This window comes from Castor canadensis, chromosome 3 (genome assembly GCF_047511655.1).
Source record: "Castor canadensis chromosome 3, mCasCan1.hap1v2, whole genome shotgun sequence".
Classification (NCBI taxonomy): Eukaryota; Metazoa; Chordata; class Mammalia; order Rodentia; family Castoridae; genus Castor; species Castor canadensis.
The window spans coordinates 162,819,587-162,835,254 of NC_133388.1; the positions used below are offsets into that span (position 1 = coordinate 162,819,587).

The 15,668-nt window shown below is 35.4% G+C and overlaps 1 protein-coding gene across 9 annotated transcripts in view; it reads right to left on the reverse strand.

The window, feature by feature from the left end:
- The window catches only part of Ubr5 (ubiquitin protein ligase E3 component n-recognin 5), a 139,861-nt gene that overhangs the window by 45,596 nt on the left and 78,597 nt on the right, over positions 1–15,668 (reverse strand). For 7 of the 9 annotated variants that reach the window (XM_074068958.1, XM_074068956.1, XM_074068955.1 and 4 more), the window contains exons 17-32: positions 14,460–14,603; positions 14,255–14,366; positions 13,865–14,019; positions 13,445–13,642; positions 9,719–9,929; positions 8,383–8,509; positions 4,363–4,514; positions 3,861–3,956; positions 3,370–3,493; positions 2,822–2,919; positions 1,922–2,070; positions 1,188–1,279; positions 735–881; positions 518–636; positions 300–426; positions 83–212 (exon numbers count right to left, since the gene is read on the reverse strand). In XM_074068958.1, the coding sequence (XP_073925059.1) occupies positions 83–212; positions 300–426; positions 518–636; positions 735–881; positions 1,188–1,279; positions 1,922–2,070; positions 2,822–2,919; positions 3,370–3,493; positions 3,861–3,956; positions 4,363–4,514; positions 8,383–8,509; positions 9,719–9,929; positions 13,445–13,642; positions 13,865–14,019; positions 14,255–14,366; positions 14,460–14,603 (2,181 nt within the window). The remainder of the gene's footprint in view (positions 1–82; positions 213–299; positions 427–517; positions 637–734; positions 882–1,187; positions 1,280–1,921; positions 2,071–2,821; positions 2,920–3,369; positions 3,494–3,860; positions 3,957–4,362; positions 4,515–8,382; positions 8,510–9,718; positions 9,930–13,444; positions 13,643–13,864; positions 14,020–14,254; positions 14,367–14,459; positions 14,604–15,668) is intronic. The other 2 variants (XM_074068951.1, XM_074068957.1) reach the window with 2 other exon arrangements.

Here is a 15,668-nt window from a genome sequence, read left to right on the forward strand (position 1 = left end):
CAATCTAAACTTTACAATCATGGAATGCTAAGAAAGAAAACATTCTTTTCAAATACTTGTAATAAACATTCAAAGAACGTACCAAAATATCTGCTGTGCACTTGACTATAAGGCAATGAGTGAAACAGTCCAGACGAATTGTGCCGCTTTGCTGATTGAGGTATACTTGCTCTTCTGGCAAAAGATGGCCTATCCTACTGCTGGCACTCAGACTTGAGGGGAAGGAGAGAAAATGCGCTGTAAAAACTACAGGAGCATGGGAAATACATAAATCTAAACATGTTTTAACTAACACATACGGATCTTTATTCTCCTGTGACCCAAACATAATCATAGATTTCAATGCATTCCAGTCCTGCAGAACACGCTCCAATGCAAGCTGAGCAAACCTTGGAGGCTCTAAATCATGATCAGGCATATCTGAATCTTTAAAAAGAAAAGAAATTGTGGGTAAGTTAAAAATAAAACATACTACTCTTCATAAAAGGCAGAACTGTTCAGTTTCTGACAAGCTCACCTTCAGGACTGGCAGTTTTTCTGTTGCGGTCCTCTCTGATCCGCGGTGGCCTGTACTGGCAATGCTCCACTGTCTGGCGGGCCACAGTCTGCACTAAAAACAGCAAGAGGTGCTCCCCCCTGAAAAACAGGACAGTGTGGTGAGGATGGGGGAAGGCTACTAACATGTGCTATGCTCTTTCAACTTTACATATTTTGCACCCTAAAAATCTACTTGCCTACTGTTTGGCAGAGTGACCAAATTAGTAGCAGTGAGTAGGCGATAAAGTAGATCAAGACGAGCAGATTTCTGCCCAGCAATTAAAGTTTTGCATTTACATTTCTCCCAACAATCACAGTAAGCTGTTGGTGATGTCCTCTTGAGTCTACAAAGAATTCACACAAAAGAACAAACACAGAAATTTTTTAAATATACAGAGATTTAAACTGACATACAGCTTTTATTTAAGGAAGGCTACATTAGAACTAGTAAAAACAGGATGCATTTGATAATACACTTTTAATTAAGGGCCACTTTTTTTTATATAAAGTGACTTAGTAAGGGAAAGTTGATAAAACCTCATGCCTTCTGAATTATCCAACAATTAAAATGTAATTTAGCATAGACTACATTCTATACAGCAATGTAATTACAGCTCATAGGATAAAATTAAAACTAGAATTGTACTTACTTGCAATCATGACCTTTGTGACATACCCGTGCACATTCTGTACAACAACAAAGTGACTCCAGCAAACCGCAAGTTCTACATTCAAAAATGTCCTAAAATTAAAGGAGTGTCTTATTAAAAGAGTAATTACATGTGTATCTCACTCATAGTAATTATTCCTGACTTTCTTAAAATATTCGATCACAAGGCAGAACAATAAAATACAGGTGCTCTGGAAAATAAGGAGTTATATGATTTGATGAATACACAATTGACAATACTGATGTTCAGAGTATGTGTAAGCGTGCGCACATGCAGCACTGGGATTTGAACTCAGGAACTCATGGCTGGCAGGCAGGTGATGTACCACTTGAGCATTCTGCCAGCCCAACAATAGTGTATAGATGAAAATCAAATAAAATTCTACCAGCAGGGTAAAAATAATTCGTATCATCCACAAAAGGCATTGTAATTATAAATCTGCAATCATGAGTTTTGGATACAATTACATAACCTAGTGAAGACTTCCAATTTTCATAATGTACCCTATTAATTTACTAATCAATCCTTTTGCCTCATTCATTTAGGAATTAAATCAAAATTAGTTTTATTTGGAGGAATTTATAACTCACAGTTAAAGGAAGTATCAGACATAATTACAATTCAAAAGTTAGAAACTGTAATTCTAATGATGATCAAAGCAAAAAATGGAAAATCAAGAAAGCATAAATACAGGAAAATATAAGATAACTTACCTGGTTAATGTGCTCTGCTCCAGTCCACGTAAAACTGCAGGTGTCATTACAACATAAGACATATAAAGGAGAATCATCAGGATTGGTACCTGATGGGCAAACCATTCCCATAAATACATCTTCCTCTTTTTCATTTGAGGAGACTTCAGCTAAAAAAGATTAAGAACACAGTAATTTACCTATCAAAAAAAGACTTAAACCCAATCATCTACTGTTTTCTTTAAACAGAAAAGACTTAGTAGTATAAATTTGAAGCCATTATAAATTAATTTTAAACATTCACATATAAAGCTTATATGCAAAAAAAAAATCCAACCAATTCTGAAGCAAAGAAAGTCAAAGCATAATTATATCATACACACATATAGCAATACACTTCAACTATCTGAATCATTACCACTGGATACAGTAAATTATAGGCATCTCAATTATGTTTTTAAGAGTAACTACTTACAGCTTTTAAACACTGAATAGCAGGAATGGATACCCCCAATGCTTTTTATTAAGCAGGAATTCCAAATCAGAAGTAGCTACAATAAGACATCTGTCTATTGTTTTTAAAAACTTCTATCACAACCATCAATTAAGCACTGAAAGGTTCTATCAGTAATCCATCTATATTTATAAAACTACCCATTCTAAATGCAATCTTTTATAAAAGTTAAAGTCATACAGCTGCTTTTTTGATAAGAAAGTTAGGAAATACAACACACTTGAAAAAAATATAAAACATGACTTTTTACACATACAAAAATTATTGTGAAATCTTCCGATCAATAATATCATTTATCTATACACGAATAAGGTTTGAATAATTGTAATATATGTACAGAAGAAAACCTTTACTAACTGGAAAAAAAAAAAAAGCAACTCATTTAGAACTTGAAATATTCTAATTACCTTTTGCAATTTTCTGGGCTGTTTCTAAAATGGTAATAGCAGCAGGATAAGCTCGGCCACTTACAGCTGACATAAATGGAGTCATCCCTCTTGCATCCCTAAAATGAGAAAAGTTAAAAATGCTACTTTCCTTTTTGACTGTAAAAGAAGCTAAGTGTTCATGGTAAAACATACAACTAATTTATTCTTAAGACAGGGTATCACTATGTAGCCAAGGCTGGCCTCAAACTAAAGATCCTCCCGCCTCAGTCTCTACAACCTTGGAGTTACACATCATCACACCTAGCTTATTCTATAATCTTTGTGTTGACAAAGAAATACACACTCTGGCCAAGCTAACAGAAGGCCAGTTTATAATCATTCAGGGTATACAAGATAATGTTAAGAAGGCTTCTTGCACTAAAGAGAGCTAAATACAATACTGGATTCTGATAAATCATCTTAAATTCACATAAAATAACCATCCATTTATTTCAAGATGATCAGTTTTAACAGTTCAACAATGTTGAGCTATATCTTCAAATGAAAAGTTTTCAAAATCTTCTTACTTGGCAGAAAGGAGTTCTCGTAGATAGGGTTGCAGAACCACACTGTCACATAACAATTTTAATATAAAATGAGCATTTGCTTTTCGATCCTTGGATTCTACTACAGAAGGCTCTGTGGAAGGACCTGTAATTAAGCATATCCATTCAGTACCAAAGCAAAAGTCAACAAGACAGAGTAAAAAAAGTTCCATAATAATATATCAGACATACCTTAAATAAATCATTGTAACAATATTCTAGCATTAGAAATAAATTAACTGCATTACAAAGTTTTAGCATATTAACATTCTACAAATCTCAACTGATTTCTTCAATATATGTACATCAGCACCATCTATTTTCACTGACATGGGAAATACTACAAAGAATTAAGATGCTTTTTCAAGCAAAGAAAAGTCTCCAGATAAAAGTGTGAATCTGTAGAAACCTATATCCAAAGTGCCCTTTTTTTCCTTCAAAAGCTTAGGCAGACAAATAGTAGAGATTCTTACCTGGAATGGTGGAGGTGCTTGGTCCTTGACCACTGCCAGTTGCTGCTGTGGTAAGAGATCCCACAGCGGGGGCCAGGATAAAATCAATGTCACCATCTTTCAGTAAACAGAACAGCAGGATGTACATCACTATAAGCAACATATCCCTAACACATTCTCTTAACTGGCCTTAAGGCTTTTCTCTGCAAGCCAAAGGTCAAATTAGACAGAAGTTTAAGTGGAAACTTCATTTCCAAACTACAAGAGAAGGAACCCACTAGGTAAGTTATTTATCTTGATATTCTACCAATCCATGGACTATCTAGCTTCCTACTACCATAGAAATATTTCAGAAGAAAATTCTAGAATACATGCTCCTTAAATCACATTTTTATAGCTAAATGATATTCATTATGCTACCTTCAAATTTCTAAATATTCCATTACAGTATTCGTATTTTTTCTTTCATGACCTTGCCATTTTGTTAAACACACACACACACACACACACAAATAGCTCTTACCAGGATCCATTGCAGGAGGGTCAGGAACCCAACTAGGGGGTGCTATGGGGGGTGAAACTGGGTCCTGGTGGTCACTGGAAGAAGCTCCAGCCTCATGTCTACCCAAACCAGCTGCTCTCAATGAACGCCTCATCATTTCACGCAATCTCAAACTAGAAGAACATAGACAAAATTAGAGCTCACTATCATGTCTGAACCTAACAAAAAGGTGTACAGAAGTTCTCATCTGAGAAGTTCAAAGTATGTTCTACAAGCAAAGAGTGAAGGCAAGGGAAGTGAAATACAAATGCCAATTCTGGAAATCACAGAATAAGTCAGTGAGGGATACAAATAAGACTAGGGGATCCTAGCACCCAGTTCAAAACTAAAACCATTACCATTAAGCTCCCATACAAACTTAAGCACAGGGAACAAAAGTTGCAGCGAAGTAAGATTAGAAGTAATCTTTCAGACAGAATAAATGAACAGCTGAACATTAAAGCAAAGGTTTTCTGTCCCGTTTATAATCAGTAAGAATTAAGCTTAATAATAGACATTAGCAAACATACTAATTAGCACAAAACCAATAGTTAGCCTATTAAATCCCCTCTTTTATGAGCTCAAAATCAATTAGACTAATATCCACACAAAAAGTAGTTTTAAAACAAAGAACGATTCAGATTTTTTTATACAAAAACATTCTGACAGTACAACTTTCATTCCCAAGAAATGAATGAATGAAACTAGAACTTGTAAAGTGTGTTGTTAGATTAGTATCTGGGCATGATTTTTTTCTCCTGCTATAAAAAAATACTTTACAGGTGATTACATCACTATAAAGAAAAAGAAAAAACCACACAGAAAGACCTTGTTAGGGGAACTGGTGAATACCTACATAAAAATCTATACTTTACCACTGAATAAAAACTTACAAAGGCTCTAAAATTTACGTATTTAGGACTAACCATGATTTCAGAGCACAAGTCTCTTGACTAGGCCACAAGTTTAGAGCTTCTAGGTAAAGGACAAAAACTCCTAAGGGACTGGATTTCATTTTCCCATGTAGACTTATCCCAAAGACATGACATTTTGATATGAAAAACCTAACACCTTAAGAGGTAAAATATACTACACCTGTAAGTAATTCTGAAAGATTTTTGTTAGTGATTGAATCATTTCTAATTAAAGTAATTATTTAATCTGTGGGTAAATGTGTTATTCCATATCAACACATTTTCAGTTTTATGAAGAAGTATTTTTTAAAAAGGAATTCCCAAGAATTTCTTTTAAAAGGTACTTTTCAAAAACACATGTATTTTATAAGGCTTATTTTATGATGTACTTTCTGAAACAGAAAAACTCTTTGAAAGATCCTGCAAAGTAAATTTTAATGTCCCATATTAGCTATTATAATATGTATTAAAAATATCTAGAATATATTCTTTTATTGAGTATCTTTTCCCAATTTAGAAATTTGAGTTTAAGAGTTTGTATAATACAGAAGGAAACAGGGTACAGTGATTGTTTCAGTCAAGGTCACTTCCCTGTCCAAAGTCATCATCCAGAGAAAAGGGCAGACTCCTTACCAGTAACGTCACACACCATAGTGACTGTTCACCCTGTGATGCTCCTACACAATTTAAATTAAGCTTGACATAGACACTGGGTATCCTAACTTGCCATACTCAAAGAACAGAGGAAAAGAAAAAAATCAGCAGTAACTGGGAGGCACTGCAAATAACCTGAAAATAAATGCATGTTTTGGGCTTATTTAGGAGAGTGCTTACACCAGAGTCACAAGCGAAACGCCTAGTGGGTCAGAAAGGTAAAATAAATGAGTAAAGGGAAGTTAGGTGTAAGAAATAAGTAGTAGTGGCAAACTAGAGGTATTCGTGCTCATCTAAAATTAAGAAATAAAAAATTTAACATTGCACAGGCCAAACAAAAACGTATGTGGGTTATTCTCCAACCTCTAGTTTAGTGTAGATTAAGAATGAAGATAAATTGGGACCATAGTCTCATCTTGAACTTGCAAACTCCCAACTTTGTTGTTGTGTTGTAGTCAATTCAATATTAAATGAGGGGGATCATTCCTTGTAATTTTTAAAATTGTCCTTAACCTCTTTTTCTTCATTAGGTCTTGGGAACATTTTTAAGTATATTGCCCAGCTCCTCATATAGATTCTTAAAAAATAAAAAACGAAAAACAAAAAAAAAAAAAGAAAATTATTCTTCAAGATGTTGTACACAATTCATGAAGATTCACCTGGATCCTCAGTGGCTGAGGACAATACTGAGGAGATACCACCTTGGCTGCTAAGATTCAGAGTTTTGACATTTCTTCATATAGGCTTGCCTGAAGTCATCGTATTTTCTGACAATACGGAAGAATTCAAGGATGATGTAATTTCCTCATTGTAAGCACGTTATATCCATGCTACAGAAGCCTTAGAATCCAGTCATGTTCAAACATAACACTGTGACAAAAAAGTGAAGGTCATGTGTCTTCCAGATTAACAATCTCTAGAGTACAATCAGATGCATCAATCAAGCTAAATCTGCCCTTTGTACTCAGGAACTATTGAGTCACATAACAAAACTTCTGAGTCAAATCATCTGAAGGCATTTAACAGTACTCCATTCAATAGTGAAATTGCATCAGTTTTTGAGCTTACAGCTCAGGAATCCCAGCCTGCATACTCATCAAGGGGCATCGCCTAGAACATCCATTGTAGGCTAGAGGAGGGTTTCACGTCAATGAAGCAGTCTGTGGACTTCCTACTGCCCGGCGTGGAAAATAAGACTCCTGTGCTTTCATCTGTTCAACCGGCAGCCCTGAGTTTGAACTGGTTAAGAGCACTGCAGTGAAATCTTCGGCAAATTCCTCAAAGGAGCTTACTCTGCAAATTATTTCTGTGAGCAACACATCACCCACTCTTGAAGCTCCTTTTAGTCTTTGCCTTCAAAATAATCCTTACATTGAAAAAAAAAAAGATGGCAGCACTGGCATTGGACCAACCATATCAGAGTCCAACTTCATTTGCACCTGTAATTTCCCTGAGAAAATGAAATACCTGAAATAATTCAGACACTAATTTCTTCTTGAAGAATTTAAGTTGCTTTCCATTCTAGACCCAACAGTTTGTCTGACTAGTATAGACCTAGATAAATAAGCTTGTGATAATTTCCATTTTGTGTAGTCTACGTGTTTTTGTAGTGTTTTAAATTATAATTTGGTTGCCCACAAACAGGTTTTGATAAATCTCACTTCCAGATATTCTGAACCCAGGAAGCTATAAACTTGGTAGCCTTCCTGGTGCCAACTTAATAGCAATTTTTTAAAAGGAGAAGATGAATATGGAACAGAAAATAGGCAAGGAGAGTCTTTGTTTTAAGTAGACTTTACCACCTATCACATTAACACACAGTGAGCAGTGCTTCCATCTGACAGTAACCAAGAATTTTGGCTCTCTTACATCTAGAACAAATGTGATGTTTTTTTACTCTACAGAAAAAAATTAACAAAAAAAAAACTGTATCTTGAGTTCTTTATATTCATCTTTTAATTGAACACCTAGCAGCTTTTAATGGGTTATAAAGGTTTGTCATCCCACAATTCAGACATTCATAATACACACCAGCCTTTCATTTCTTCCCAGATCATTAAGACATATGGGAAAGTGACCTAAATAAGCAATCTGAAAATTAAAAGATTAAGGTTTTTATTTTCCATCTACTTATTCTTCCACTAAAAAAAATAACTTCCCAGGAAATAAGAACAATGAATTCAGAATACATTCAAAGAATTGAGTTTTTTAAGCTATGTTTTTAAATTTCAGATTTATGAAGTCTGAAGTCCTACTGTTCTTCACTTAAATTCTACTTAGTTATCAGGTATTTTTTTCCAGGGTTATTACTGGAAGGAACCAAAAACAAAACAAAAAAGGACCCACCAACTCATGCATATGTAAGACAAACACTGCTTTCTGTACTTGGAATAATTTTCCTCCAATTAAACTTTCCTTGTAAAAATCACATTACCTTCGACTACTTGATGATCCAGCCCGATTACCTGGGCCATTGCTTGAAACAACTGATATTGCATTTGCAATGGCCTCAACAGCAGAAAGTCTTTCTGCAAATGTATTTCTTTCAGAGCGCTCTGCTTCTGAAACATAAGGAAAAAAATTAGGATCAATTTAAACTTCAAAAATAACTACCATTAAGTGTGTTGACTGGCCACTAACATACTATGCAAGTTACTGCTTCAGTTTACATAGTAGATAACCAATGGTTTAATTTTTTCCCTCTTATAGCAACATGTACCTGAAATAGACTGAACTAGATCATTAATATGTAATTTAGTTCTTTATTCTTCCTTATTTCTCAACTTGAGATGGTCAAAGATAAAGTCATTAAGTAGACTGGTTCAGCTTTTACTACTAAGGATAAAAAAAAAAAAGACCCACTTACCAGTATCTCAGTTTTAGTTTATATACTATGTACGATCCTCTTGTGATTTCAATAACAATGATATAAAGGTCAGAAAACCTGAAGACCACTATTCAAAAATATAGCTACCAGAATATCATCAGGAGAATTCAAAATAAGAAACATTTAAGGGGAAAAAAAACACCACGCTGGTCTCAAATTCAACCCTCCTACCTCTGCTGGGATTACAGACATGCACCATCACCAACCCAGATTAGGGAAAACATTTAAAATTACACATGGCTGCATTTTGGGTTTTAGCGTCTCCCTTCATTTAGTCAACTAAAAACTCAGTGGCAAAAAAAGACAAAGAAAAAAGAAAGACTTATCTACTTTCCAAAAACAACCCACTAACTTGATTTTCTCTTCTACATTATAAATATTATGATAAAAGTCACCTCAGAATAACTTTACTTAGCATGCTAAATAATTCCTACGGTTATAAGTCAGTTGCAATTATTAAATCAGTAAAGCTCACTTAGTGTTACATATCCAGTTTGCATATTATCAAAGTGAAAAGAATTAAACACAATAAAAACACACTGATAAATGAGACCTGCTAAAACTATTCCAGGAATGGGGGGAGGAGAAAATAAAGAAAAATGATTGTAAGAACTTTTCTAAATGCCACAATGTACCCCACTACAATAATATAATAAAAAAAATTTTTTTAACATACTGAGGAAAATTTTTACTTGCTTACATTACATAAGTACTCATCCTAATAAAGACAGGGAGTTATGTCTTCTGAGAAAAATCAAGACATTCAAGATTTTACAAAGCAAAGTTAGAAAGAAAATTCTTTACAGTGATTTGCTTTTAACAGTCACTATATTTTCATCAAATTGCCTAAAACTTTTAAAAACCTTAATCTTCAAAATCTTACCCTCTTCTTCTTTAGTTTCCTTATTGCTGGTCGGAAAGCAAACAGATACACAAGCATGTAAAATATTCCGATTTCCATCACATCTATGACTGATGAACGTCTGTAGCATCTGTAGATTCTGCTCTAAAACCACAGCTTGCTCAAGGTTCATGAGATACTGCCGACAGGCCTCATAGTCACAGCGGAGAATGTGTTGCATTAAGGTTTGTTTCTGTACTCAAGACAAATGGGGTGGAGAAGAGGGGATCTGAATAGCACATTACATATGTCAAAAATGTCTCATGGCCAGCACAATAATATAATGAGATATTCGTATAGGCAGAGATAATTGTAGCTGGCCTGGCAAAAAGAGGTGGACTTCTGGGCACTCTGTAAGCAGAGAATACAATTGATCAGACAAGCACCTCAACTGTACAGCTGTAGTCGAAGAGCAGCCACACACAATGCATAAACAAATGGGAACAGCTGGATTGGCCCTGTGAGCCATGGCTTGGCAATCCCTGGTGTATAGTATGATCTGACTATCAAATTTAAACATTATAAATATTGTTACCCAATCAAGCAAAAGGATATACATTTTATTCCAGGCTTACCATCTCTCTTACATTCTTAAAAGTTACATTACACTGTGGTACAGTAAGTACAAACCCTTTAACTGCCCAAGAATCATGATAGGTGTCATTTACAAAGGTGACAACTAACAATTCTCCAAGATACAGTGAAAAGGCATGTTTAGAGCATTTAATTAACTTCCTGACAAATAGCACAAAAGAAGTTCAAATATGCCTCATTCAGAATGGAAAACCAAGGTTATGAGAGATTTGATAGAATATAAAACATTAATTTTATAAAACAAACAAGTAAGTTTAACTATGAACCAAGCAGGTGGGAAAATAGTATGTAGGCATAGAAAGGAAAATATACTCAAACTTGCCAGAAAACTATCTAAATACTCTCCCCTCCCCACCTTTATGGGGAAAATGGTAGGAGAAGCAATATCCACATAAGAAAATATATCTAAAAAGTCCTATTTTCAAAACCAATCACATGTGAGATAGACCATTCTGACTATGGCTCTGAAGCTCCAGTACATGAGGTGGACCATGTAACACTAAACTTGCCAAAAGATGGGAAACTTACACACTAATTGTTCTATTCGGAGTATGTATCAAAGACTCTCCAAAGGACAAAAGGCACAGTACTTCCAAAGGCAACTAAATCAAGGTATTTTGCTGCACACTGCTATAACAGACTGTTTTCAAGCAATACACCAGTCATTTGGTTGCTAGCAACTAGTCTACAGGAAATGCTCCTTTCCATCCTATTGGACTAAACATGGTTTCTCACTGAGCATGAGATTATCAATACCACACTTAATTGTGTTACAAGAAAATGCTTATTTTGAATTTTATTTGTCACTTATTCCTATAGAAAAGGACAACAACACAGGTTGTTCAGTCTAAAAATCTGTGGCTCTACTGTATGCCAAGCACTAGTCACTGTGATGAAATATAACTTTATTCCTACCCATATTTTATTTCTGCCCCTAACATGATGATAAAGTGCAAGAGTCACAGAATGAAATGCCTGCATTTAAAGTAATACGAATGAATGAAATACGCTGTATGGAGAATACATACAGTTATAATAAATGGCAATTAACACTTGGATTCTGCAACAAAGTGTAGGTGACAGGTTCCACGATGAACTAGAGAGAGCTGGAAAGAAAGACTGGTTCAAAAGGGTCAATCTAATGTTTATCGGTAAGACATTTAGGGCTCAATCTTAGGACGTCTCCTAATTTTTTAAGAGCAACTGAAAATCTGGATTTTAAGTATTAAACTTTTAACTTTTAATTGTTGGCAAACAACTAAGAGTTTTTAAATGATGTGAAAGATATTTTCTAGGGATCAAGTTCAGCCAAAGCAACTTCCCAATCTTCATCCCCTACAGTTTAGAACCACTAGTTCAGTAGGTAACAATCAAAGCTAAACCAAGATTATGAGTCTGTGTCTAAACAAAAGCTTATCGTTAGCTCTCAGGAGCACCTGATGCCATCTTTTTTAGATGCATTTCTAAAGTTTGCCCATCACCTCTAAATAGTGAAGGGTAAATAAGTTCCCTTATTCTCTATAGAAAATCTCTTTATATTTACCTCTAGTTTCTCACCTCCCATTTTCTCCTTAACTCTCTCATCAAGCTTTCATTCCACTATCACCAAGTGCCTACATCCAATAGTCAATATTAAGTCTTCACATCACCAGACCTATATGCTCTTTATTTAGCTTCCAGGATACTGCTCATTCTAGTTTTCACCCAGCTCTTATGCATGTTCCTTTTCGGCCACCTATGCTCATTCTCTTTTATCACTCTAGCACTTAAATGCTAGGACCATTATCATGGTTCAGGCCTTGAACTTTTTCTCCATAACCTTGGTCATCTCATTCAGTGTAATTCCTTTAACTAACTTCCATGTATATTTCCATAACTTAGTCCCTTCTCTCCTGGTGTTCAGATTTACCTATCTTTTTACTTACCATCTCCTCTTTGATACCGTCCTCAACTTTCCATATCAAATTCTTGATACTATCTCCCATCTCTTAAACCTTTTCACCTCTACAGCCTTCATCTCAATAAATGGCAGATTTAATTCTCCAAAACCTTTTGATCTCTCGCTTCCTCAATTTGGCCCCTCTACCTTTAGCAATCACCAAATTCTACTGATATTACCTTAAAAACAAATCTATTGTACCTACAATCTAATCGCCTTCTCGGCCAAGTCACCATCATGTCCCACCTGGGTTATTTTAATAGCCTCCTAACCTGTCTCCCTACTTCCACTCTGTAATCTTGGCTAAAATGGACCAAGTTTCCAAAGACTGCCTCCACATCCACATCCACATCCACCAAATGTGTCAGTCACAACATAACTCTCATCTTCTTCCTGTACTCCATTTGTTTCTCATCCTACCTCCTGCTGTAACTGTTACCATTACTACAATCAGATCAGAAGCTATGTAACACCTTCCTTTCATTTACTGATGATAATGAGGCACCATGCTTTATACTTTCTACTTCCTTAAGGTATCTCAAATCTATCCCCTCTTTATCACTTCCAACAGTTCAACTTTATTTTTCCTCTAGCCTAGATTATTGTATTAGTGTTTTATCTCATCTCTAAACATTCTGCTCCCCATCCAACTCACTGCTAATCTTTTTTAAAAACCTAATCATGTCATTTACCAACTTGAAATCCTCCTCCTACTGGTATTCAATACAAAATAAAGACCCTTTAAGTTAGCACACAAGGCGCCTTAATGCCTCTCTCCAGCCTTATCAGTTGCTACGCACTGACCAATATGATCCCTACTTCTAGTTATATCAAAATAACATACACACTCTACCAACATACTAATGAGATTCTCAAAGACTACTCTTGGTGCCACCTTCACCCCTATCTAAGCATTGAAGCGTCTGCCTGTATTTTAGTTAAGGAAACCTTCGTATGGTCAGTCTGATTTTAACCCTACATCCACAATGTGCACCCCAACATTGTGTATGCCATTCTCCAACAAAATTGTACCATATTCACTGATGTCTCTGTGATCCTAACTGATAATGTTAGCTATTGTAGAGGGGTAATGAATGATCTATTAAAGATTTTTCTCTAGATTCTAGCAGAACCTTGTGAATTAAAATGCCAAGTAGTTTCAAAAGTCAAATTACCTCTACAGCCATGATGATAATAGCAGCTTTCTTTTTGATTGTTGAATTGGCAGGAAGATTTATTAAAGAATGCACACCCATCCCAAGACTACTAATAGGAGGAAGATCAAGCCAATCAGGATCCCTTATTCCTCCCATGCAATCTTTGGCCATTGGGTAGATAGTACCATTTCCATCTCGAAGAATAATAGGAGATTCCTAAAACAGACAGAAAATAATGGTTTGGCTCCCAGTCAAAAATGGTTTTACACTAGGTATATTTTTAAATTTGGTAATAATGAATTTTTGAAAACCTAACAAGATGTGAATAGTTAAATTCTTCAATAGTTTACTACTAAGCAAACCAGAGACAAACCCTAAGTGTCACAAAAATGTCAGTATTGTTGTATTACTTTTGAAAAGCAAAAATGAGCTTCTTACCTGTCCAGCAGTGAAAATGGCCACATTCCTCTCATTTTGACCAAGAAAAGCAATGCTGCTTGTAGGAAAGTTATTTTCTTGTTCAGCTTTTCCTGTAGCAAGATCAAAGATACAGTACCGTACCCAGGTTCCAGTCTTCAAAACAGCATGCACACCTTCAGGAAACATAAAAGCAAAGAAAAACTTATATATTTTTAATGATTTCTATTAAAAAATCTACCAAAGTTTGACCTCTCTGGTCACACTGTGAATCAATTCATTCTGTAACATTACTCACAGAGGGAAAATGTCAATTGTCAATGCCTCTACTTTTTATCCTATTCCCATTTACTGCACAAGTATAACCTAAGTGATAGAGTATGCTAACTGAAATAGTTATAAAATCTTTACCTTTGGAATCTACATTAACAGCTAGTATTTCTGTTTTTTCAGGTATACAAAGCTTTTTAGGAGTCCTCTGAAAACAGTCAGGAACTTTTGGAGTTCCACCAGTTTTGACAACCTGCATAACAACAAAAGGAATTTTGCTCTCAAACTCCGAAACATACTCAATAAGTCCTAATAGTCATGTGCTGAAGGACTCCTCTATACTTACCTGCAGTTCATCAATCCTAAGTAACCTACAATCCTGAAGGAGAGAGGAAGGGTCAGCATCTGAACCAGAGCTGCTCTGACAATTTGAATTACTGGATGTTCCTGGAAATTTTACAGCAACATAGGCACCATCAACTTTTAGCACCTAGAAATATAGGCAAATATATTGAATATTGACAACTTATATGAAATCAATACATAAATTCTATGCATTGAACTATCTTAACAATGAAGGCATTTAATTACTTCAAGTTACAAAATTAACCTAGACAGAATCATTAAAGCTTTGTTGTTCGTGTCTATATTGAAGGCTCAAAAAACAGGCCCATAAGCCACTGAATGTTTAGCAATGAACTGAACAACTATAACCCACGAAATCCCCATTTTCCCTCTATTAGCTTAAAGCAGCACTGACTGACAAAACTTTCTTGATGATGGCAGTGTTCTGCTCTAGAACTGTCGAATACCCTACACAGCCACTGAGCACCTGAAATGGAGTTAATGTGACCAAGGAGCTTGACTTTTTAATATTATTTAAACAGCCACATATACAGGTAGTAGCTACTATAGTGGTCAACACAGGAATGAGTCAGCAGTGCACAGAAAAACAAGCAACAGGACATTAAACCCAGACATGTGAATTTTACCTCTGCTACTTGATACTTGATACTTGATTCTGAGCCAGTATGAACTTCTCAAAAGAAAACACCTGCTCATAAACTAGAGTTCATCAAACAGGCCTTATTAAAAAGTCTTTATAAACTGTATAACACAGTGTATCATCTACTCTTTTCTAATTTAGAAACTAAAAAGCAATCAGGAATACCTTTCCTTTGCAGATACTCCATGCTAGAGGTATGTTTTAAGTATGTGCTGAGGGGGAAAGGTGAAATTAATGACATAGCTGATGGCCTTTTAGAAGAAGAAAAAACTCTTCAGGGAAGAGGAGAAAGACAGTGACTCAGAACAGTAGATTTTTTTTCAGTGTTAATATGAAATTTCAAATTTTACTGAAGATGATCTCAATTTGCATGGTCTAATAGTTCCACAGAATGAACTGTATCAAAAATGAAAGTGCTGAGCACAGTAGCTGACACCTATAATTCCAGCTACAGAGGAGTCAGAGACTGGGAGAATCACGGTTAAAAGCCAGCAGGGGCAAAAAGTTCTAGATACCTGATCTGAACCAATAAAAACTTGGTCATGGTGA